General features: G+C 39.2%; 1 protein-coding gene across 2 annotated transcripts in view; it reads right to left on the bottom strand.

Annotated features, from left to right (window-relative positions):
• Positions 1-3,749: 3,749 nt before the first annotated feature.
• Positions 3,750-27,160, bottom strand: part of ZPBP (zona pellucida binding protein) — a 151,310-nt gene continuing 127,899 nt past the window's right edge. Inside the window, exon 7 of one of the 2 annotated variants that reach the window (XM_027540237.1) lies at positions 3,750-4,182. In XM_027540237.1, coding sequence (XP_027396038.1) covers positions 4,088-4,182 — 95 coding nt within the window. In that variant the 3' untranslated portion in view covers positions 3,750-4,087. The remainder of the gene's footprint in view (positions 4,183-27,160) is intronic. The other variant, XM_027540235.1, reaches the window with a different exon arrangement.

Here is a 27,160-nt window from a genome sequence, read left to right on the forward strand (position 1 = left end):
CTGGGGTATCCAGGACAGGCTGGGATTCAAACAAAATAAGGGCAGTGATTCATCATCACCATCAAGGCCCAGCTCTTCCTGAGTCTCCACTCTGGGTCCTCAGTGTGGGCTCCATCCTCAGGGCATTCACCTCACAGTTTCAACAAAACAGAGGTCAGAAAAAAGCCACATGCTGACTGGCTAAGAAGGACAGTTCTCTAGAGTAAACAAACTTGGTGTTCCACTGGGAAGAAGGTGGGCGAGTAGATACTGAAGAGATGAGCAACAGTGTCTTCCCCAAATGGTTACTCTTGTCATTTGTCAAAATATGTTTACTGCTTCCAGGATTTCCCAAAGTAATTCATTTCATTGCAGAAAATCTGGAAAACAGATGGTATCAAAAAAACCTCACACAGGAATCTATTACAAAGGATGGTCACTCTTAACATTTTGGTTCATTGTGTTTTAAGACCTAAAATTTTAATATTTTATTTTTTAAATTAATTTTTATTGGAGTATAATTGCTTTACAATGCTGTTAGCTTCTGCTGTACAGCAAAGTGAATTGGTTATATGTACACATATAGCCCCTCTTTTCTAGATTTCCTTCCCATTTAGGTCACCACAGAGCACTGAGTAGAGTTCCCTGTGCTATACGGTCCGTTCTCATTAGTTATGTGTCTTACACAAGTATCAGTAATGTGTATATCTCAATCTCAATCTCCCAATTCATCCCACCCCCCTCTTCACAACCCTTGGTGTTCATATGTTTGTTCTCTACCTTTGTGTCTCCATTTCTAAACTCTATATAGTACTACATAACATGCTACCACATGGAAACAACATAATTTATTTAACCATTTTGCTCTTGTAGATAATTTCTATTAATTCCATTTTCATTATTAGTAACCCTAGATGGAATATTTCACCTGATCTCTAATCTGCTTCCTTTGGATAGTGTCCTTTAAGTGAAATTACTGGACCAATATTACATATTGCCAAATGAGTACATATTACACATCTATAATGAGAAAAAATCTAAACAATAAAATACAAAATGGAATCATATTTGCCATAACTTCACAGGTCAATGTAAACATCAGACTGTGTAATTTAAGAAAAGTTTCAATAAAAATAAATCATTATATAAATGCAAGATATTATTTTGATATTAACAAAAATAATAAACATCGAAACTGCCTTATGTCAACAATCTATCTTAGGGATTAGTTGATAGTTTTTAATCATACACATTGTCAACTGCTTACAACTTTCAACATTCCACAACCAATCTGTCAATACGATAGAGGCAACTTTTATTTTAGTTTTAAAGCATTTATATTGATGGGACATTAATAATCTATTAAGTAACTGAAAACTTACTAAGCTCATAGCTATGTGCTATGAAGAAGGCTAGGAAACTAGGAATACTCTGGTATTAATATTGTTGAATGTGAAAGACAGACATACAGGCAACTAAAATAAATGTGACACGTGATCAAACAGGGCAAAGAACATTTCACTATGGGACCCAAGAAAGAGAAATAATGAACATTTCTCTTTCTTCTCCTAGTCTATTCTCTGTTTCAGTTTCTACAAACTGTTCTCTCTGCCTGCACGCTTATATCTGGCCTTGCTCCGCCCCGGCATTTGCGTGGCCCTACTCCTGGCCAGCCTCCGTGAGGTGAGAATCTGTAGCTGGCCCTGATCGCCCTGCCCCTTGTCCCCTCTCACCCTGAGTCCTTCTGCCCTCCTCTGCCCACACCACCGCGACACCCCGTGCTGCTTCCCAGCTGATCCTGGTCACTCCTTACAAAGACGCATGGGAAATTCAAGTCCTCTAAGCTGTTAAAGAAGAAGAAGAATCCCAACTCAGGGAGTACAAAGGAAAGAATATGTATCCCAGTTCATCATACTATACAATGTAGAAATTTGGAAACTCAAGGAGGCTGCACTGCTTTCACAGATGGAGACTTAATAGGTCTTTTACAAGCTACAGAAAGCATGTGCTAGAAGAACAATAAGCTACCCAAACAGTGAAACAGCAGAAACATGTTACTTAAGGGTAGAAATAAGGTTCCTGAAAAACCTCTCAAAAATAGAGGAAAACAATTACAAAACGATTACAGTCCAAAGGCCTGTTAGAGAAACATCACTAGGGCTCACAAAGAAATGTCATTTCCCTTTCCTCTGTATTTCTGTGAGAATTCCAGGTAACACTTACCTACAGGGAGAACAAATGAGAAGCTAATATAGTAACTGGACCTTTCAAAATGCCATGCAGGGCCTCAGGGTCAGTAAATGCCTCTCTGTAAACTGTCCAGTGTCCTGCACACTTGCGCCTCTCTGTAAACTGTCCAGTGTCCTGCACACTTGCGCCCAGATCCAACCTGTGTGCATTTGCCATTCACATGTGTTCATGTCTCAAGAAAGGAAAGATGAAGAGAAACACAGGAAACATTCCAAAGAGAGTATAATAAAGCTGATACAAGTATAATAAAGCAGTAAGTATAAAACTGAGAAGCTACTGATTCTGTGATTTACTCATGTATTTTCCCTGTAATTAATGTCTAAATTTGTGGCAATTTTTCACATTGGAACACAACACCCCAGGGTGAGAGAGTGTGAGGTGGCTGTAGCAGTGCCTGTCACAGATGCTTTAACAGTGAAGGAGTAGAAGAGCTGCTGGACTCTCATCCTTAGAGAGGCTGTTGGGGAAGGGGTTGCTTAGTTCCTCTTTGTCTCCACAAAAGCTCAAATGGCGAATTATTTATTCATTTTTTAAAGACATGCATTTCTTTATTGGGCTGCACTGGGTCTTAGTTGTGGCACGCAGCAGAGACTGTCTAGCTGTGTGTGGGCTAGTTGCTCTTTGGCATGTGGCCTCCTAGTTCCCAGAGCAGGGATTGAACCTGTTTCCCCTGCATTGCAAGGCAGATTCTTAACCACTGGACCACCAGAGAAGTCCTTCAAATGTTAATTTAGGCACCTACAATGACTGCTTTATTCTAAGATGTTAAAAAGATAATTTGAGGGACTTTAAACTGAAAAGTTTAAGATCACCACAGTGAACTGTATTAAAAATCCATAATGCGTTTGGGGGGTATGTGTCTGTATGGGTCTAGGTCTTAACTAAAGTAGCTAAAAATTGCAATAAGACTTGGAGTTTTAAAAAAGTGACTTTGAGCTATGAAAGTTCAAACTGCAAGGAATAAAATTACATAAAATTAAAGAAAAGAACTGAAACAAGCTGAAATTACAATTACTGTAGAAGAATATGGTGGCCTCAGATTAGTTAACATATAATAATGACAACACCTTGCCAACAAAGGTTCGTCTAGTCAAGGCTATGGTTTTTCCAGTGGTCATGTATGGATGTGAGAGTTGGACTGTGAAGAAGGCTGAGCGCTGAAGAATTGATGCTTTTGAACTGTGGTGTTGGAGAAGACTCTTGAGAGTCCCTTGGACTGCAAGGAGATTCAACCAATCCATTCTGAAGGAGATCAGCCCTGGGATTTCTTTGGAAGGAATGATGCTAAAGCTGAAACTCCAGTCCTTTGGCCACCTCATGCGAAGAGTTGACTCATTGGAAAAGACTCTGATGCTGGGAGGGATTGGGGGCAGGAGGAGAAGGGGACGACAGAGGATGAGATGGCTGGATGGCATCACTGACTCGATGGACGGAGTCTGGGTGAACTCCGGGAGCTGGTGATGGACAGGGAGGCCTGGCGTGCTGCGATTCATGGGGTCGCAAAGAGTCAGACACGACTGAGCGACTGAACTGAACTGAACTGAATGACAAAATGGGCAATTTTTGAAAAATAATAAAAACCTTTTGGGTTAACCTAATATAGTATATTTGAAATTATCTTAAATACAGTGACCCAAGAAATATTTTGGAGTCATATGTAGGTCTGGCATTAATGAATAAAGATTATTGGCTGTTCTGTGTATAAAGAATTTGGATATACAGCATTTCAATTAAAATGACATCTTTTTTTGGTAAAATCTAATACATTTAATTTTGGCATAATAGTGATTTATTATATATTAATACTTCAAAAATATACTTTTGTGTTTGACAAACCATCGACGAGCTCAAAATGGACCTATAAACATGCTTTTGCTCCAAACACCAGGCTGCTATTGCACTGAAGGCAGTGAATTCCATCACGGGAGTTATAAGATCCAGGGCTGCAGATTACTGTGAATAAAAAATAAGTTAATAAGTAACAGTCTCCTAATGCCATGTAATTTAACTTTAGATGGAGAATACATTTTCAAAGAAGATTTTTTTTTTCTTGTTGGTTTTAAATGTGGTAAAATGCACATAACATAAAATCTGCCATTTTAACCATTTTTTTTTATTATTTATTTGTTCATCAAGTATTTTATTTATTTTTTTTTATACTTTTTTTTAAATTTTATTTTATTTTTAAACTTTACATAATTGTATTAGTTTTGCCAAATATCAAAATGAATCCGCCACGGGTATACATGTGTTCCCCATCCTGAACCCTCCTCCCTCCTCCCTCCCCATACCATCCCTCTGGATAGTTGAGTAGTGTCAAGTATACTCAAATCATTGCACAACTAATCTCCAGAACTTTTGCATCTGGGACAAACTGCACCTCTACACCCATTGAACACCTCCTTATTCCCCCTTTTCTAGGTCCTGGCAGCCCCATTCCACAATTTGTTTCTATGAGTTTGACTCCTCTAAATGTCTCATGTAAGGTTAAGCCAAGACAGCCCACAGTGTTGACATTAGAAGGCTTATTGGCCATCCTGGAAATTCTAGAACAATGTGACTACCAGATGGTCCATAGTAAGCATACTCCAGATGTATAAAGACAGCCACAAATATGGGAAGGACTTGCAGATTATTTTTAACAATCATCTGGTTTCAAATTCTATTTCTATCATGGGCTAAAAGTGTAATTTTAGAAAAACTACTTATCCTAAAATGTAACTCAGTTTGGTCATCCCTAACATAAGGATCTATCATGAGTATTACCAATGCTCCTTCTGCATGATGGGAAATAAAGAAAGGTAGAAAGAAACCAATACGTTATGTTAAATACATTCTTTTTGTTGACTAAGTTTGGGATCCTGGGCAAAGTAGTCAATTCTCTTAGTTCTAGCTTCCTCATTTCTTGGCCACCTGATGCGAAGAACTGACTCATTTGAAAAGACCCTGATGCTGGGAAAGATTGAAGGCAGGAGGAGAAGGGGACAACAGAGGATGAGATGGTTGGATGGCATCACTGACTCAATGGACATGAGTTTTAGTAAACTCTGGGAATTGGTGATGGACAGGGAGGCCTGGCATGCTCCAGTCCATGGAGTCGCAAAAAGTCGGACATGACTGAGCAACTGAACTGAACATTTCTAAAAGAGGTACAATGACAGTCAAGTCATAGTGTTATTGTGAGGACTGAAATCAGATGACTTACAAAAGAAAACACCAAGTTTGTGACAAGCATTGACTCAACAAATGCTTAGCCCTGTGCACTGCATGGCTGCTATCTTCACCCACCTCTTCTACGTGTGTACTGCCGTGAAGGTCATGGGAAGACATCAGCCCTCTAACAGGGCTTGGGTCTCCGATTTTCCTATCGCATATGTCATCAGCCAAGGGACCACAAAGATGTTAATAAGAGCACATCCAAAGATGGGTTATCATAGGCCATGAAATAAGATTTTTTTTTTTTTTAGTGCCGTAATTTTAATAATACATGTCACTGATTGGATCTGGGTCATATTATATTATTTAATTTCATATTTCTTTCAAAATACATATTTTCTCAAATTGGGAAATAACCATCACTCAGAGAAAGTATTCTCTGTTCTAGGTTTCATAGAGTTCCTCGGTTTTAATAGATATTTTATTTGGAAATTAATGTTCCAGATGGCAAAAAAATTGGTAAACAAAATTAAATTGATTTGCTGCAGTAATAAGAAGAGTATTTAAAGTAAAAATGCATGTGGTAAAATTCTAATGATATAGTGTTTCTCAAAGAAGTCTGACCATGGTACACATTCTCTCAAAGAAGCATATTAATATTTCTTGAAGCACAAATATGGAAAGACTGAGCAAAGGTATTAAAAATGTTAAATCATTAAACATGGAGAACAGAAGCCTACATGAAGTCTTACACACATATTTTTACATGACTGTCACAAACAGAACAGAAACTGGCATAAAACCATTGAAACCAAAGCATAAATAATGATATTCTAATAAATATTCTTATATTTAAACAGCTTTCATAATACTGTATATGTATATTGTTTAGTCGCTAAATCATGTCCAACTCTCTTGTGATCCCATGGATTATAGACTGCCAGGCCCTCCTGTCCATGGGATTTCCCAGGCAAGAACACTGGAGTGGGTTGCCATTTCCTTCTCGAGGGGTCTTCCTGACCAAGGGATTGAACCTGTATCTCCTGCATTAGCAGGCAGATTCTTCACCACTGAGTACCAGACCAGGGCCCTTATCTGTAACACTCTCTCCTAGGATATATTCTGAAATATTTTGTTCTCTCTTAAGCAAAATTGAGGGAAAATGCTAAAATATTATTAAATTTAAAGTACAAAATTAGTGAAATTATCTTTCAGGTTTGAGTCTCAGGGAATGGAATATCTCATAGCTACAATTAAAAGAGTAGCCTAATTAAATTTTGATTATTTCAATAAGAAGAGAAGGAACCATTGGTGACTAATCAGTATCAACATATAAAGAAATGGTAAGGAAATACAGGAAAAAAATCTCCATGAATTTTAGATGGGGACTAATTTCTTTAAAAAGAAAGTGACTAGCAATAATAGAAAATAATTGATTCATTTAGTATTAAAATTAGAAACTTAATAAAAAGAATCATAAAATTGACAATAGTCAAGCAGGAAACCTAGGAAATAGTTGCAGCTATGTAGCCATCAGAGGACTATCATTCAGAAAACATACATAATTCATATCAATCAATGAGAAAAGGACAGAAATTTAAAAACAGGCCCAAAAGAGAAAATACAAATATCCAATGATTGCTACTTTATTGATCCACAGAATAGTGCTCAGACAAATCAAGAATTTGGGACACACAAATAAAGATCAAACTATAAGACACTGAGCATGCTCTTAATGAGAAGTTCAACTAGGAAATCCCTTGAGATGGGAGCTTAGCATTTTCTTGCAACATCAGGATTAGAAAAAGATGGCGACCATCTCTACTTCCATTGAACACAGTACTGAGTCTTGCCCAGAACAATTAGACAAGAAAAAGGAAGCAAATTCAAATGGTAAAGGAAGAGTGAAGCTATCCCTGTTTTTAGTGGGTATGATCCAAATGGCTAGCATCCACTGGATCATAGAAAAACCAAGAGAGTTCCAGAAAAACATCTACTTCTACTTTATTGACTATGCCAAAGCCTTTGACTGTGTGGATCACAACAAACTCTGGAGAATTATTAAAGAGATGGGAATACCAGACCACTTGACCTGCCTCCTGAGAAATATGTATGCAGGTCAGGAAGCAACAGTTAGAACTGGACATGGAACAACAGACTGGTTCCAAATAGGAAAAGGAGTATGTCAAGGCTGTATATTGTCACCCTTCTTATTTAACTTATATGCAGAGTACATCATGAGAAACGCTGGGCTGGATGAAGCATAAGCTGGAACCAAGATTGCCGGGAGAAATATCAATAACCTCAGATATGCAGATGACACCACCCTTATGGCAGAAAGTGAAGAAGAACTAAAGAGGTTCTTGATGAAAGTGAAAGAGGAGAGTGAAAAAGGTGGCTTAAAACTCAACATTCAGAAAACTAAGGTCCCATCACTTCATGGGAAATATATGGGAAAACAGTGGAAACAGTAACAGACTTTATTTGGGAGGGGGGGCTCCAAAATCACTGCAGATGGTGACTGCAGCCATGAAATTAAAAGACGCTTGCTCCTTGGAAGGAAAGTTATGACCAACCTAGACAGCATATTAAAAAGTAGAGACATTACTTTGCCAACAAAGATCCGTCTAGTCAAAGCTATGGTTTTTCCAGTATCGTGTATGGATGTGAGAGTTGGTCTATAAACAAAGCTGAGAGCCGAAGAATTGATGCTTTTGAACTGTGGTGCTGGAGAAGACTCTTGAGAGTCCCTTGGACTGCAAGGAGATCCAACCAGTCCATCCTAAAGGAAATCAGTCCTGAATGTTCTTTGCAAGGACTGATGCTGAAGCTGAAACTCCAATACTTTAGCTACCTAATGTGAAGAACTGATTCCTTAGAAAAGACCCTGATGCTGGGAAAGATTGAAGGTAGGAGGAGAAGGAGATGACAGAGGATGAGAGGGTTGATAACATCACTGACTCAATGGACATGAGCTTCAGCAAACTCTGGAAGATGATGAAGGACAGGGAAGCCTGATGTGCTGCAGTCCATGGGGTTGCAAAGGGTTGTACATGACTGAGCGATCAAACTGAACTGATCTCATATGAAGAAAATCCTAAAGATTCCACACTAAAAAATATTGACTGATACAACATTCAGCAAGGTTGCAGGATACAAAATTGACACGCAAAAATCAGTGGTGTTTCTATAGACTAGACAATCTGTAAAGGAAAGGAAAAAAAAAAAAAAGCAGCTCTACTTACAACAGCATCAAAAATATATGCTATTGTAACTTCACCATGGAGGCAATTTCTTGTGTACTGAAAACTACCAAAAATTGCAGAAATAAACCAAAGATAAATAAATGGAAAGATATCCTATGTTCTTTAGTATTTAATGTTATTAATATGTCAGTACTACTAAAAATTACCCATGAAATCTCTGTCTCTGAAAACTATAGATTCTATGAAATCTCTATCAAAATCTCAGTGGTGGTATTTTCAGAGACAGAAAAATCCATCACAAAACTCATTTGAAATCTCAAGGGATTCAAAATAGCCTAAGCAGGAGGTGGTCCTAAGATGGTGGAGGAATAGGACGGGGAGACCAGTTTCTCCCCACAAATTCATCAAAAGAACACTTAAACGCTGAGTAAAATCCACAAAACAACTTCTGAATGCTGGCAGATAACATCAGGCACCCAGAAAAGCAGCCCATTGTCTTCGAAAGGAGGTAGGAAAAATATAAAAGACCAAAAAAGAGACAAAAGAGGTAGGGATGGAGCTCCATCCCGGGAAGGGAGTCTTAAAAAGAGAGGTTTCCAAACACCAGGAAACACTCTCACTGCCAAGGCTGTGCCGAGCCTTGGAAGCACTGAGGGCAACATAATAGGGAGGGAAAAATAAGTAAGTAATTAAAACCCACAGATTACGAGCCCAACGGTAACTCAACCAGCGGAGAAGCAGCTCAGACGCCTGCACCTGCCACTAGCAAGCGAGGCTGGGTAGGGCGGCACGGGCTGCATTGCTTAGACTAAGGATCGGGCCTGAATGCCCCCAAGGGTAATCAGAGCGAACTAATTTGGGCTAGCAAACCAGACTGTGGGATAGCTACCATGCGAAAAGCCCTAAGACACCGCCAGGCCCGCACACAGAAGGGCTGAACAGAACTAGCCAGCTGCAGACCATCCCCCTCTGGTGACAGGCAGCCAGTGCCGGAAGGGAGCAATCACAGCCCCAGAGAGACATTATCTACCAAACTGCAAGCAGGCTTCTTTGCTAACTAAGACTTCTTGGGGTTCTGGACAGTCATCTGCCTGAGAAGGTGCACAAGTTGTACACCCAGAAAACCGAGCGGCAGGGACGGGAGAGGTGATAAGTCGCGGTGACCGCGCTCGCCAAACACCTCATCACCCGAGCTGCTCGGAGCTGGGAAGGGCACAAAACACAGGCCCAACAGAGTCTGCGACTCTGAGGACTACCCGAATGCCTGAACCTGAGCAGCTTAGACCTGGGAGGTGCATGCAGCCCAGGGCCAGCCTCGGATGGTTCCCAGTGGAGCAACCTAGAGCCTGAGCTGTGTGGGCAGGGAGGGTGCACACACCATGAGTGGGGGCAGGCCCAGTGTGGCTGAGACATTACAAGTACATGCCAGTGTTATTTGTCTGCAGCGTCCCTCCCTCCCCACAGCACAACTGAACAAGTGAGCCTAAAAAAGTGGCCACCACCGCCCCCTTGTGTCAGGGCGGAAATCAGACACTGAAGAGACCAGCAAACAGAAGCTAAAACCGAGCGAACCGCCTTGGAAGTGATAGGTGCAATAGATTAAAACCCTGTAGTTAGTACTGACTACATAGGAAGGGGCCTATAGATCTTGAGAAATATAAGCCGGACCAAGGAATTATCTGAAAATGAACTGACCCCACACTGCCCACAATACCACCGGAGAAAGTCCTAGATATATTTTTACTATTTTTATGATCATTATTTTTCTTTTCTTTTTTTAAATTTTTAAGTCCTCTATTACTCCTTTAATTTTTATAACCTACTATTACTTTTCCAAAAAAAAGACTATTTTTTAAAGCACACTTCATACATATATATATTTAACAACTTTTGTGACTTTGTTTTTTTTTCTTCTTCTTCTTTTCTTTAATATTGTATTAAAATCCAACCTCTACTCTAGAATTTTAATCTTTGCTTTTTGGTATTTGTTATCAATTTTGTACCTTTAAGAACCCAACCTTCAGTACCCATTTTTACTTGGGAGCGAGATTACTGGCTTGACTGCTCTCTCCCCCTTTGGACTCTCCTTTCTCTCCACTAGGTCGACTCTGTCTTCTCCCTCCCCCTTCTCTTCTCTACCCAACTCTCTGCATCTCTGTGTATTCCAGATGGTGAAGGACACTTAGGGAACTGATTACTGGTGGGATCTGTCTCTCTCCTTTTCATTCCCGCCTTTTATCCTCCTGGCCACCTCTGTCTCCTTCCTCCCTCTTCTCTTCTCTGTATAACTCCGTGAACATCTCTGAGTGGTCCAGACTGTGGAACGCACATAAGGAAGTGATTACTGGCTAGCTTGCTCTCTCCTCTTCTGATTCCACCTAATCTCATTCGGGTCACCTCTAACTCCCTCCTCTCTCTTCTTTTCTCCATGTAACTCTGTGAACCTCTCTGGGTGTCCCTCACTGTGGAGAAACTTTTCATCTTTAACCTAGATGTTTTATCAATGGTGCTGTACAGGAGGAGAAGTCTTGAGACTACTGTAAAAATAAGACTGAAAACCAGAAGCAGGAGGCTTAAGTCCAAATCCTGAGAACATCATAGAACACCTGACTCCAAGGAACATTAAGCAATAGGAGCTCATCAAACGCCTCCATACCTACACTGAAACCAAGCACCACCTAAGGGCCAGCAAGTTCCAGAGCAAGACATACCACACAAATTCTCCAGCAACACAGGAACATGGCCCTGAGCTTCAATACACAGGCTGCCCAAAGTTACTCCAAAACCACTGACATCTCATAACTCATTACTAGACACAATTCATTGCACTCCAGAGAGAAGAAATCCAGCTCCACCCACCAGAACACCAACACAAACTTCCCTAACCAAGAAACCTTGACAAGCCACGGATACAACCCCACCCACAGTGAGGAAACTCCATAATAAAGATAACTCCACAAACTGCCAGAATACAGAAAGGCCACCCCAAACTCAGCAATATAAACAAGATGAAGAGAGGAGGAATACCTAGCAGGTAAAGGAACAGGATAAATGCCCACCAAACCAAACCAAAGAGGAAGAGAGAGGGAATCTACCTGATAAAGAATTCTGAATAATGATAGTGAAAATGACCCAAAATCTTGAAATCAAAATGGAATCACAGATAAATAGCCTGGAGGCAAGGATTGAGAAAATGCAAGAAAGGTTTAACAAGGACCTAGAAGAAATAAAAAAGAGTCAATATATAATGAATAATGTAATAAATGAGATCAAAAACACTCTGGAGGCAACAAATAGTAGAATAACAGAGGCAGAAGATCGGATTAGTGAAATAGAAGATAGATAGATGGTAGAAATAAATGAATCAGAGAGGAAAAAAGGAAAATGAATTAAAAATGAGGACAATCTCAGAGACCTCCAGGACAATATTAAACGCCACAACATTCGAATCATAGGAGTCCCAGAAGAAGACAAAAAGAGACCATGAGAAAATACTTGAGGAGATAATAGTTGAAAACTTCCCTAAAATGGGAAAGGAAATAATCACCCAAGTCCAAGAAACCCAGAGAGTCCTAAACAGGATATACCCAAGGCAAAACACCCCAAGTCACATATTAATCAAATTAACAAAGATCAAACACAAAGAAAAAATATTAAAAGCAGCAAGGGAAAAACAACAAATAACACACAAGGGAATTCCCATAAGGATAACAGCTGATCTTTCAATAGAAACTCTTCAAGCCAGGAGGGAATGGCAGGACATACTTAAAGAGATGAAAGAAAATAACCTACAGCCCAGATTACTGTACCCAGCAAGGATCTCATTCAAATATGAAGGAGAAGTCAAAAGCTTTATAGACAAGCAAAAGCTGAGAGAATTCAGCACCACCAAACCAGCTCTCCAACAAATGCTAAAGGATATTCTCTAGACAAGAGACACAAAAACGGTGTATAAACCTGAACCCAAAACAATAAAGTAAATGGCAATGGGATCATACTTATCAATAATTACCTTAAATGTAAATGGGTTGAATGCCCCAAACAAAAGACAAAGACTGGCTGAATGGCTACAAAAACAAGACCCCTATATATGTTGTCTACAAGAGACCCACCTCAAAACAGGGGACACGTACAGACTGAAAGTGAAGGGCTGGAAAAAGATATTCCATGCAAATAGAGATGAAAAGAAAGCAGGAGTAACAATACTCGTATCAGATAAAATAGACTTTAAAACAAAGGCTGTAAAAAGAGACAAAGAAGGACACTACATAATGATCAAAGGATCAATCCAAGAAGAAGATATAGCAATTATAAATACATATGCACCCAACATAGATGCACCACAATATGTAAGACAAATTTTAACAAGTATGAAAGGGGAAATTAACAATAACACAATAATAGTGGGAGACTTTAATACCCCATTCACACCTATGGATAGATCAACTAAACGAAAATTAACAAAGAAACACAAACTTTAAATGATACAATAGACCAGTTAGACCTAATTGATATCTATAGGACATTTCACCCCAAAACAATGAATTTCACCTTTTTCTCAAGTGCACATGGAACTTCTCCAGGATAGATCACATCCTGGGCCATAAATCTAGCCTTGGTAAATTAAAAAAATTGAAATCATTCCAAGCATCTTTTCTGACCACAATGCAGTAAGATTAGATCTCAATTACAGGAGAAAAACTATTAAAATTCCAACATGTGGAGGCTGAAGAACATGCTGCTGAATCACCAACAAATCACATAAGAAATCAAAAAAGAAATCAAAATATGCATAGAAATGAATGAAAATGAAAACACAACAACCCAAAACCTATGGGACACTGTAAAAGCAGTCCTAAGGGGAAAGTTCATAGCAATACAGGCATACCTCAAGAAACAAGAAAAAAGTCAAATAAATAACCTAACTCTACACCTAAAGCAACTAGAAAAGGAAGAAATGAAGAACCCCAGGGTTAGTAGAAGGAAAGAAATCTTAAAAATTAGGGCAGAAATAAATGCAAAAGAAACAAAGGAGACCATAGTAAAAATCAACAAAGCCAAAAGCTGGTTCTTTGAAAGGATAAATAAAATTGACAAACCATTAGCCAGACTCATCAAGAAACAAAGGGAGAAAAATCAAATCAATAAAATTAGAAATGAAAATGGAGAGATTACAACAGACAACACACAAACACAAAGGATCATAAGAGATTACTATCAGCAATTATATGCCAATAAAATGGACAACGTGGAAGAAATGGACAAATTCTTAGACAAGTAAAACTTTCCAAAACTGAACCAGGAAAAAATAGAAAATCTTAACAAAATAGCCTAAGCAAATTTGTGAAAAAATACAGTTGAACATCTCACACTTGCTGATTTAAATACCCCAAATCTACAGTAATTTAAATGGCCTGATACTGGCATAAAGACAGAATCATAGACAAAAGGAATAGAAAGCTTAGAAATAAACTCTCAAATAATTTTTAACAAGGATACCAAGATCATCCAATGAGGAAAGGACAGTTTTTTCACAAATGGTGCCGGGAAAACTGACATGAGAATGAAGGAGGCTGCACTCTCAGCTTACACAATATATATAAAAATTAACTCAAAGACCATAAGAGCTAAAACTGTAAAATTCTTGGAAGAAAACAGAAGAAGCTTTATGACTTCAGATTTTACAATTATTTTTATATGACACCAAAATACAGGTTGAGAAAGGGTGAAGAAGGGTTTAACAGAGGATGAGATCATTGGATGATATCACTGATTCAATGGCAATGAGTCTGAGCAAATTGTGGGAGATAATGAAGGACAGGGAAGCCTGTGTGCTGCAGTAAACAGTCCGACACAACTTACCAACTGAACGTTAACAAAAGCACAAGGACAAAGGACAAACAGATGAACTGAATTACATCAAAGACCAAAACTTTTTCTTGAACCAAGGAAATACCACGTAAGGACAATGGGACAGTGACCCCCTATGCCACCTGCAAGCCAGAAGAGCACTCATTGGAAATGAGTCACCAATACCTCGAACTTGGGGTTCCAATCTTCACAAGTGCAAAAAATGAATTTCTGCTGTTCAATCCATTCAGTTTGGAATTTTGTTATGTAGCCCAACCTAATACAGTATTGGAGAAGGCAGTGGCAATCCACTCCAGTACTCTTGCCTGGAAAATCCCATGGATGGAGGAGCCTGGTAGGCTGCAGTCCATGGGGTCGCTAAGAGTCGGACACGACTGAACGACTTCACTTTCACTTTTCACTTTCATGCATTGGAGAAGGAAATGGCAACCCACTCCAGTGTTCTTGCCTGGAGAATCCCAGGGATGGGGGAGCCTGGTGGGCTGCCGTCTATGGGGTCACACAGAGTCGGACACGACTGGAGCAACTTAGCAGTACAGTATTTATCTAAAAGAACCAGAAGCAGGATCTTGAAGAGGTATTTGCACACCCATGTAATCAGTGTAGCATTATCCAAAATAGCCAAGGGACAGAAGCAACCCAATGTCCACTGACAGATGAAGGGATAAAGACAATATGGCACACACATGTGGATAAAGAAAATGTATTAATGTGGGAATATGAACTTACAAAAAGTGCTGTGAAATGGGATGAAAATGTGTTATGGGCACACATTATACATGTTGGAGGTGGGAATGTGATACACACACACACAAACGCTGTGGAATATTATTTAGCCTTAAAAAGGAAGGAAATTCTGACATATCCTACAACACAGATGCCAAGTTAAATAAACCAATCACAAAAGGACAAATGCTGTATGATTTCATTCACACAGGTGTCTGGAGCAGTCGTATCTACAGGGACAGAAGAAGCACAATGGTTGCCAGCACTGAAGGGGAGGGGAAATGGGGAGTCAGGGTCTCATAGGCACGGAAGTTCAGTTCAGGAAGATGAAAAAGTTCTGGACATGAAAGGTATTAACACACAACAGAGTGAATATGCTTACTGCCAGTAATTTGTACCTTTTAATATGCTTAAAATATTAAATCTTTTAAATATTTTACCATAAAAATGTGATGCGTGAAATACTCATCAGATAGCCAATATTTAAAAGTTTAGTTATGCCAAGAATGACAAACCTAGACAGTGTGTTGAAAAGCAGAGACATTACTCTGCCAACAAAGGTCCATACAGTCAAGGCCATGGTCTTCCCATTGGTCACGTATGGATGTGAAAGCTGGACTATAAAGAGGGCAGAGCACCAAAGAATTGATGTCTTTGAACTGTGGTGCTGGTGAAGACTCCTGAGAGTCCCTTGGACAGCGAGGAGATTAAACCAGTCAATCTTAAGGGAAATCAACCCTGAATATTCATTGGGAGGATTGATGCTGAAGCGCCAGTATTTTGGTCACCTGATGCAAACAGCTGACTCACTGGAAAAGTCCCTGATGCTGGGAAAGATTGAGGGCAGAAGGAGAAGGGCGTGTCAGAGGATTAGATGGCTGGATGTCATTACTGATGCAATGGACATGAACTTGGACAAACTTTGGGAAATGGTGAGGGTAGGGAGGCCTGACATACTGCAGTCCATGGGGTTGCAAAGAGTCAGACACAACTAGGCAACTGAAAACAACAGGCCAAGAACTGGCAGAGATATAGAACAATAGGATATGTCCTACACTGCTGTTGTAAAAGTGTTTTCTAAATTTGATGTATTGATCCAGTTTGACATATTTTAATGTATTTCTTAAAGTCCAATATTAGCCAAAGACTTATCATATACAAACAAAAATATTCACAACACCACTGTTTGTCACAGCAGTAAAACTGAAGAGTAGAAAGAAATTTCAACCAACAATAAAACAGATATATCTCCCTTGATATATTCATAAAATAAGAGTATTACACCCAGAAAAGAAAAAAAAATTTAATTGTGCTGTAACCACAAAAATGTGAACGAATCTCACAGATATAATTTTCAATAACATGAATCAGTGGACTAGCATATCACTGGACAGATTCTCAAGACTGAATTTTTAAAAATTCAACTTTATGCTGTTAATGGAAGAATGTAAATTTTAAACAAATTAATCTATACCCTCACTGAACTCACAAATAAAACCTCAATGATTTTATGTTACTTGACAAATCAATTAAAAGAAAAAAGGAAGGCTATTTACCCTACATATCAAGATATTTAATTACAAGGGAATAGTAAAACAAAAAAGAGGATCCTGTAAAAGACATATATATATATATATATATATATATTTATGTGAATGTACATATATGTGTTCAGTTCAGTTCAGTTGCTCAGTCGTGTCCGACTCTTTGCGACCCCATGAATCACAGCACGCCAGGCCTCTCTGTCCATCACCAACTCCCGGAGTTCACTCAGACTCACGTCCATCGAGTCAGTGATGCCATCCAGCCATCTCATCCTCTGTCGTCCCCTTCTCCTCCTGCCCCCAATCCCTCCCAGCATCAGAGTCTTTTCCAATGAGTCAACTCTTTGCATGAGGTGGCCAAAGTACTAGAGTTTCAGCTTTAGCATCATTCCTTCCAAAGAAATCCCAGGGCTGATCTCCTTCAGAATGGACTGGTTGGATCTCCTTGCAGTCCAAGGGACTCTCAAGAGTCTTCTCCAATACCACAGTTCAAAAGCATCAATTCTTCGGCACTCAGCCTTCTTCACAGTCCAACTCTCACATTATACATGACCACAGGAAAAACCATAGCCTTGACTAGATGGACCTTTGTTGGTAAAGTAATGTCTCTGCTTTTCAATACGCTATCTAGGTTGGTCATAACTTTCCTTCCAAGGAGTAAGCGTCTTTTAATTTCATGGCTGCAGTCACCATCTGCAGTGATTTTGGAGCCCCGAAAAATAAAGTCTGACACTGTTTCCACTGTTTCCCCATCTATTTCCCATGAAGTGATGGGACCGGATGCCATGATCTTTGTTTTCTGAATGTTGAGCTTTAAGCCAACTTTTTTATATGTGTATATACATGTAATTTGTGTGTATATATATATATCATATAGGTATACATGTACATACACATGTAAGTATACACACACACACATATGTGCCCTTATTTCATGGATCTGAGAGTAAAGAAACACAATTTGAAACAATAAAAATACATTACTAGAGAATTTTTTCCTGGTTGTGAGGCTGGTTAAGACTTTTATAAGAGGAAACAGAGAAAATAAACAATTAGACTTATACAATATTAAACCAAAAAATGTACCACGGAAAAATGTTTACAATGATAAAAAAAAGTAGCAAAGAATTCTAGTACTAGCTATATTGAATTAATCAATCTGTAGAAAACAATGATAACATGTGAAAGAGGAAACATACATTATTTGACAGCACTGCAGGGCAGCAAAGACAGGCTAATACTAGTCAGGTTACCTGAAGGAAGAAAACTGTGCTGGGGAAAATCGCTGTCATAACCCATTTCAGCAGTGAGCCCTGATCAGTCCATATGGCACGTGGGTGGCGAAAACTGAAGCAAAAATCATGTCTAATTGGTTACAAAAAATAGGAGGACAGACTTCTGGGCCACCAGAAGATAAGGTAAGTAATGGGAGAAATTCAAGGTAACAGGCAGAAACAGAACAAGAGTTCTAAAATCTGTATATAAACTCCATACACATGACTGGCTGCTGTGTGGCCTTCACATGAGTCAATAATATTATAAGAAGTTCAAAACCAGAAAGAGTTGGAAAGCTGAACAAAGAAGATGCTGCCCACAGTGGAAGAGGCAGTTTAGATTTTGAATCTAGCATATTATTCGAATATAAATCAATACTCTTTAGAGGAAGAAAAATTCAGAAGACTCTACATACCACTATCAATGAGGTGGATGAAACTGGAGCCTATTATACAGAGTGAAGTAAGCCAGAAAGAAAAACACCAATACAGTATACTAACGCATATATATGGAATTTAGAAAGATGGTAACAATAATCCTGTATACGAGACAGCAAAACAGACACTGATGTATAGAACAGTCTTTTGGACTCTGTGGGAGAGGGAGAGGGTGGGATGATTTGGGAGAATGGCATTGAAATACGTATAATATCATATATGGAAGGAGTCGCCAGTCCAGGTTCGATGCACGATACTGGATGCTTGGGGCTGGTACACTGGGACGACCCAGAGGGATGGTATGGGGAGGGAGGAGGGAGGAGGGTTCAGGATGGGGAATACATGTATACCTGTGGCGGATTCATTTCGATATTTGGCAAAACCAATACAATATTGTAAAGTTTAAAAATAAAATAAAATTAAAAAAAAAAGCAGAGCTATCACTTTGCCATAAAAATCATTAGATTGTTAAAGATACAGAAAATTAACACATAGTCAAGAAAAAAACTCTAATAAAAACATTCAAAATAACACAGATGTGGTAGTTAGCACATAAGACTTTAAAGCAGCAAGCATAAGTGTATCTGCCTGCAATGCAGGAGACCCAGGGTCAATTCCTGGGTCAGGAAGATCCTCTGGAGAAGGAAATGGCAATCCACTCTAGTATTTTTGTCTTGAGAATCAGATGGACAGAGAAGCCTGGTGGGCTACAGTCCATGGGATCGCAAGAGGTGGTCACGACTTAGTGATTAAACCACCACCACCCTGGTTCAATTTCTGGGTTGGGAAGATCTGCTGGAGAAGAGATAGGCTACTCACCCCAGTATTCTTGGGCTTCCCTTGTGGCTCAGCTGATAAAGAATCCCCCTGCAATGCAGGGGACCTGGGTTTGATCCCTGGGTTTAGAAGAGTCCCTGGAGAAGGGAAAGGCTACCCATTCCAGTACTCTGGCCTGAAGAATTCCAAGGACTGTATAGTCCATGGGGTCACAGAGAATCAGACATTACTGAGTGACTTTCACTTCACTCACTTCATTCAAAATACAACAATTAAAAATTTTAGATCCCAAAAGTAAAATACCTGAAGTAAAACAAAACAAACCTGGATGTGCCTAACAGCAGAATAAAGACAAAAGTAGAATATGTCAGTAAACACAAAGACTTATCTACTTATAGAAACTGTTCATTAAGAAGAGAAATAAAAGTTTAAGAATAGACCAACATCAGTACTGCTACTGGCAGCTCCAAAAGGTAGTCCAACTAAAGAAAAATGAGTGATCAAGCAAAAACTTTCAGAAGTAATTTTTAGAAGAAGTCTTAAAAACAAGCAAGATACAGGAAATAGTAAAATGGCAGAAACAAGTCCTTTCTTGTCAGTAATTACTTTTAATGTGAATGGATTAAACTCTACAATCAGAACACATAGAGATTGGCAGAATGAATTAAAAAAACATGATCCAACTATATGCAATTTCTGGAAGAGACTCACTTTAGACCATATGAAGCAACTAGGTTGAAAGAGAAAAAGATATTCTATGGAAATTGTAATTTTTAAAAAGCTGGGACTTATTCAGTCTAAATAGACTTTAAGTCTAAAACTGTTTTAAGAGAAAAAGGAAATTACATATTCCTAAAAGGATTAAATCACCAAAAAGATACAATAATTATCAAAACTGTTTCACACCAAAAACAGGTACAGAAAATACATAAAGCAAACACTGACAGGATTAAGGGAGACATAGATAGCTCTACAATAATAATTGGAGATTTCATTACCTCACTTCCGATAATAGTTTCTAGACAGAGGATTAAAAAAGAAACACAATTTGACAACTCTATAAACCAACTAAATTCAATAGATATACATAACACTTCATTTACAGAAACAAAATATCCATTTTTATCAAGTACACATGGATTATTTTCTAGGATGGACAATATTTTAGGACACAAGACAATTATTCATAAGTTAAAAAGAAACGGCATCACACAAATCATCTACGATCACAAGAGAATGAAGCTACTGAAGAAATCGGTAGCATAAGCAAAAGTGGAATGTTCACAAAAACGTAGAAATTAAACAACACACTCCTAAAAGGCCACCAGGATAAAGAAGATATCAAAAGGGAAATTGGAAAACATATTGAGAATTAGAATGAAAACAGAACACACCAAACCATATGAGATTAAGTGAAAGCAGAGGAGTATTTATCATCACTACATGCCTACACTGAAAAAAACAAAAGAGAAAGATCCTAAATTTATAAGATAACTATATACCTGAATGGATGAGAAAGTGAAAGTGAAAGTGAAGTCGTTCAGTCGTGTCCGACTCTCTGCACCCCGTGGACTGTAGCCCACCAGGCTCCTCTGCCATGGGATTGTCCAGGCAAGAATACTGGAGTGGGTTGCCATTTCCTTCTCCAGGAATGGATAAGAAAGGAGCAAACTAAATTAAAAGTGTCAGAAGGAAGAAAACCTTTTAGAAAGATTAAAGTGAATATTAATGACAGAGGGAATTTAAAAAATACAGAAAAGCAAGGGAAAGAAAAGTCAAGTTTTGTAAAGACTAAAACAATTGACAAGCTTCTAGCTAGATAAAGAAAAAAAAAAAAGAAGAAGATGATTCAAATTTCTAAAATCAGAAAACACAGGACATCACTGCCAAACTTACAGAAGTAAACAGGATAAGCCAATTCTAAGAAAAATTATATATGAACAAATTTGGTAAGCTAGACAAAAATGAAAAATACCTGGAAACACATGCATTACAAACTGAAGAAGAAACAGAAAATCTAAAGAAAACTGTAACAGGTAAAGATATTCAGTTATTAACTGAAAACTTCCAATAATGAAAATCTCAAGGTAAGATGACTTCACTGATGAATACTAGCAAATAGTTAAAGAAAAATTAAGCCAATTCTTCTCAAACTATTTCAAAAACAGAAAGAAACACTTTTGAATCAATCTGTGATATCAAAGTCAGAGATATTACTAAGACAATGAAATAAAAGGCAATAACTCTTGAATGCAGATGCAAACATCCTCAACAAAATACTAGTAACAACTTGCAGCACTATATGAAAATGTCACCGTAATAAAGTGGGATAAATCCAAGGAACCAAAAAGGTAGCTAAATGTATAAAAAAAATCAATCAAAGTAATACATCATACAAACAAAAGCAGGGGGGACTACATAATCATCTCAATTGACGCAGATAAAGAATTTGATAAAATCCAAAACACTCAATAAACTAGGAATAAATTGAAAAAATTCAAACTAACAAAGGCCTTTATGAAAAATGCAAAGGTAGTAGCATCTTTAACAGTTAAATATTGAAAGCTTTCCCCCTAAGGTAAAGAACAAGGCAAGGATGTTCTACAGAACGATCTACAGAGACCAATTAGGCAAGAAAAAAGAATAAAAGGCACCTGAATTATAAAAGAAAAAGTTATTTAACTGTAGCTTACAAGATTGTGTGTGTGTGTATATATACATGGCAGGGATGGGAAGAGGGAGGGAAGGAGTAGGAAAGAGGGAGAGAAACCTGAGAACACAAACAAAGTCAGTTCAGTTCAGTCGCTCAGTCGTGTCCAACTCTTTGCAACCCCATGAGTCACAGCACACCAGGCCGCCCTGTGCATCACCAACTCCTGGAGTTCACTCAGACTCACATCCATCGAGTCAGTGATGCCATCCAGCCATCTCATCCTCTGTCGTCCCCTTCTCCTCCTGCCCCCAATCCCTCCTGCATCAGAGTCTTTTCCAATGAGTCAACTCTTCACATGAGGTGGCCAAAGGACTGGAGTTTCAGCTTTAGCATCATTCCTTCCAAAGAAATCCCAGGGCTGATCTCCTTCAGAATGGACTGGTTGGATCTCCTTGCAGTCCAAGGGACTCTCAAGAGTCTTCTCCAACACCACACTTCAAAATCATTGATTCTTCGGCGCTCAGCCTTCTTCACAGTCCAACTCTCACATTATACATGACCACAGGAAAAACCACAGCCTTGGCTAGACAGACCTTTGTTGGCAAAGTAATATATCTGCTTTTCAATATGCTGTCTAAGTTGGGCATAACTTTCCTTCCAAGGACTAAGCGTCTTTTAATTTTGTGGCTGCAGTCACCATCTGCAGTGATTTTGGAGCCCAAAAAAATAAAGTCAGCCACTGTTTCCACTGTTTGCCCATCTATTTCCCATGAAGTGATGGGATCAGATCCCATGATCTTCGTTTTCTGAATGTTGAGCTTTAAGCCAACTTTTTCACTCTCCTCTTTCACTTTCATCAAGAGGCTTTTTAGTTCCTCTTCACTTTCTGCCATTAGGGTGGTGTAGTCTGCATATCTGAGGTTATTGATATTTCTCCCGGCAATCTTGATTCCAGCTTGTGTTTCTTCCAGTCCAGCGTTTCTCATGATGTACTCTGCATATAAGTTAAATAAGCAGGGTGACAAGATACAGCCTTGACATACTCCTTTTCCTATTTGGAACTAGTCTGTTGTTCCATGTCCAGTTCTAACTGTTGCTTCCTGACCTGCATATAGGTTTCTCAAGAGGCAGCTCAGGTGGTCTGGTATTCCCATCTCTTTCAGAATTTTCCAGTTTATTGTGATCCACAGTCAAAGGCTTTGGCATAGTCAATAAAGCAGAAATAGATGTTTTTCTGGAACTTTCTTGCTTTTTCCATGATCCAGTGGATGTTGGCAATTTGATCTCTGGCTCCTCTGCCTTTTCTAAAACCAGCTTGAACATCAGGAAGTTCACAGTTCACATATTGCTGAAGCCTGGCTTGGAGAATTTTGAGCATTACTTTACTAGCGTGTTGAGATGAGTGCAATTGTGCGGTAGTTTGAGCATTCTTTGGCATTGCCTTTCTTTGGGATTGGAATTAAAACTGACCTTTTGCAGTCCTGTGGCCACTGCTGAGCTTTCCAAATTTGCTGGCATATTGAGTGCAGCACTTTCACAGCATCATGTTTCAGGATTTGAAATAGCTCAACTGGAATTCCATCACCTCCACTAGCTTTGTTCATAGTGATGCTTTCTAAGGCCCACTTGACTTCACATTCTAGGATGTCTGGCTCTAGGTGAGTGATCACACCATTGTGATTATCTGAGTCGTGAAGATCTTTTTTGTACAGTTCTTCTGTTTATTCTTGCCACCTCTTCTTGGTATCTTCTGCTTCTGTTAGGTCCATACCTTTTCTGTCTTTTATCGGGCCCATCTTTGCATGAAATGTTCTCTTGGTATCTCTAATTTTCTTGAAGAGATCTCTAGTCTTTCCCATTCTGTTGTTTTCCTCTATATCTTTGTATTGATCACTGAGGAAGGCTTTCTTATCTCTTCTTGCTATTCTTTGGAACTCTGCATTCAGATGCTTATGTCTTTCCTTTTCTCCTTTGCTTTTTGCTTCTCTTCTTTACACAGCTATTTAAGGCCTCCTCAGACAGCCATTTTGCTTTTTTGCATTTCTTTTCTATGGGGATGGTCTTGATCCCTGTACAATGTCACGAACCTCATTCCATAGTTTGTCAGGCACTCTATCTATCAGATCTAGGCCCTTAAATCTGTTTCTCACTTCCACTGTATAATCATAAGGGATTTGATTTAGGTCATACCTGAATGGTCTAGTGGTTTTACCTACTTTCTTCAATTTAAGTCTGAATTTGGTAATAAGGAGTTCATGATCTGAGCCACAGTCAGCTCCTGGTCTTGTTTTTGTTGACTGTATAGAGCTTCTCCATCTTTGGCTGCAAAGAATATAATCAATCTGATTTTGGTGTTGACCATCTGGTGATGTCCATATGTAGAGTCTTCTCTTGTGTTGTTGGAAGAGGGTGCTTGCTATGACCAGTGCATTTTCTTGGCAAAACGCTATTAGTCTTTGCCCTGCTTCATTCCGTATTCCACGGCCAAATTTGCCTGTTACTCTAGGTGTTTCTTGACTTCCTACTTTTGCCTTCCAGTCCCCTATAATGAAAAGGACATCTTTTTTGGGTGTTAGTTCTAAAAGTTCTTGTAGGTCTTCATAGAACCGTTCAGCGTCTTCAGTGTTACTGGTTAGGGCATAGACTTGGATTACTTGATACTGAATGGTTTGCCTTGCAAATGAACAGAGATCATTCTGTCGTTTTTGAGACTGCATCCAAGTACTGCATTTCGGACTCTTTTGTTGACCATGATGGCTACTCCATTTCATCTGAGGGATTCCTGCCTGCAGTAGTAGATATAATGGTCATCTGAGTTAAACTGACCCATTCCAATCCATTTTAGTTCGCTGATTCCTAGAATGTTGACATTTACTCTTGCCATGTCTTGTTTGACCACTTCTAATTTGCCTTGATTCATGGACCTGACATTCCAGGTTCCTATGCAATATTGCTCTTTACAACATCAGACCTTGCTTCTATCACCAGTCACATCCACAACTGGGTATTGTTTTTGCTTTGGCTCCATCCCTTCATTCTTTCTGGAGTTATTTCTCCATTGATCTCTAGTAGCACACTGGGCACCTACTGACCTGGGGAGTTCCTCTTTCAGTATCCTATCATTTTGCCTTTTCATACTGTTCATGGGGTTCTCAAGGCAAGAATATTGAAGTGGTTTGCCATTCCCTTCTCCAGTGGACCACATTCTGTCAGATCTCTCCACCATGACCCGCCTGTCTTGGGTTGCCCCACAGGCATGGCTTAGTTTCATTGAGTTAGACAGGGCTAACAGGGCTATACAGGGCTGTGGTCCTAGTGTGATTACATTGACTAGTTTTCTGTGAGTATAGTTTCAGTGTGTCTGCCCTTAGTATGATCTAATTGTTTCCAACACAGAGGAGACTTTAAACCTAAATTACCATAGCCTGGTGTTATCTATATAAATCCATCCCATAATTGTGGGAAATTTTTTCCTCCTTTGCTGAAACTTTTCTTGTTGCTCTGATTGAGCTTGAGTAATAGAAAAAAGCTCAAATTTATGGCCAGAGTCAAAGCAGGCATAATTAATTGGCCCAGTGAGGGGATCCCATCTAGTAATATCACAGTAACCTGAATATGACTGTAATTTTTTTATAAAGTAAATTTTCTCAGGGCCAACCAGTTAGAGTCTTGTAGTAGAGAAATTTAACAAGGTAACCTGGAACTAGACACAGGTAATTGGCCACAAACCCAACAATTGAATTGACTTCTAAAACTAGCATAGAATCAGGCCTATGATTATATGTGTGTATATACACATGGCAGGGAGGCGGGGATGGGAAGAGGGAGGGAGGGAGTAGGAAAGAGGGAGAGAAATCTGAGAACACATAGATATTACTAGAGCTAAAAAAGGAATTCAGCATACAGGATACAACATCAACACAAAAAAAATCAGTTACATCTATACAGCAGCAGTGAAAATTTCCATAATTTTATTAGGAAAACAATTTTATCTACATGATAATCCACAAAAAAAATCCAGATGTAAAGTTAACCAAGGAGGTGAAAAACTTGTACATTAAAATTATAAAACACTACTGTAAGAAATAAGAGACCTACACAGAGGGAAAGACATCCTATGTTCTGGAACTGGAAGACAGATTAAGATCACAGTATGCTGCTGCTGCTGCTGCTGCTAAGTCGCTGCAGTCATGTCCAACTCTGTGCGACTCCATAGACAGCAGCCCACCAGGATGCCCTGTCCCTGGGATTCTCCAGGCAAGAACACTGGAGTGGGTTGCCATTTCCTTCTCCAGTGCATGAAAGTGAAAAGTGAAAGTGAAGTTGCTCAGTCATGTCTGACTCTTAGCGACCCCATGGACTGCAGCCTACAGGCTCCTCTGTCCTTGGGATTTTCCAGGCAAGGGTACTGGAGTGGGGTGCCATTGCCTTCTCCGAAGATCACAGTATATAGTCCAAAGCAATCTATAGATCCAATGTATTCTGAATCAAAATCCCGCCAACCTGTTTGGAAGAGTTGGAATGACAACTCTCAAATTCACATGGAATTTCAAGGGGGTCTCAAATATACAACATAGTGCTGAAAAAGATGAACAAAGCTAGAGTACTCACAAATTTCCAAACTCCTTACAAAGCTACAATAATCAAAACAGTATCAGTTGGTCAGTTCAGTCAGTCAGTTCATTTGCTCAGTCGTGTCTGACTCTTTGCAACCCCATGAATCTCAGCACGCCAGGCCTCCCTGTCCATCACCAACTCCCTGAGTTCACTCAGTTATACATATATTCTTTTTCAGACTCTTTTACATTATAGATTACTACAAGATATTGAATATAGTTCCCCATTATATAAAGTAAGTTCAGTTCAGTTCAGTCACTCAGTCGTATCCAACTCTTTGCAGCCCCATGGCGGCACACCAGGCCTCCGTGTCCATCACCAACTCCCGGAGTTCACTCAGACTCACGTCCATCGAGTCAGTGTTGCAATCCAGCCATCTCATCCTCTGTCGTCCCCTTTTCCTCCTGCCCCCAATCCCTCCCAGCATTAGAGTCTTTTCCCATGAGTCAATTCTTCACATGAGGTGGCCAAAGTACTGGAGTTTCAGCTTTAGCATCATTCCTTCCAAAGAAATCCTAGGGCTGATCTGCTTCAGAATGGACTTGTTGGATCTCCTTGCAGTCCAAGGGACTCTGTAGTACTATAAAATGATAGAACATACACAAATGGAATAGAACTGAGAGTCCAGAAATAAACTCGTATGTCAACAGCAACTGATTTTCAACAAGG

Source organism: Bos indicus x Bos taurus, chromosome 4, assembly GCF_003369695.1.
Source record: "Bos indicus x Bos taurus breed Angus x Brahman F1 hybrid chromosome 4, Bos_hybrid_MaternalHap_v2.0, whole genome shotgun sequence".
Taxonomy (NCBI): Eukaryota; Metazoa; Chordata; class Mammalia; order Artiodactyla; family Bovidae; genus Bos; species Bos indicus x Bos taurus.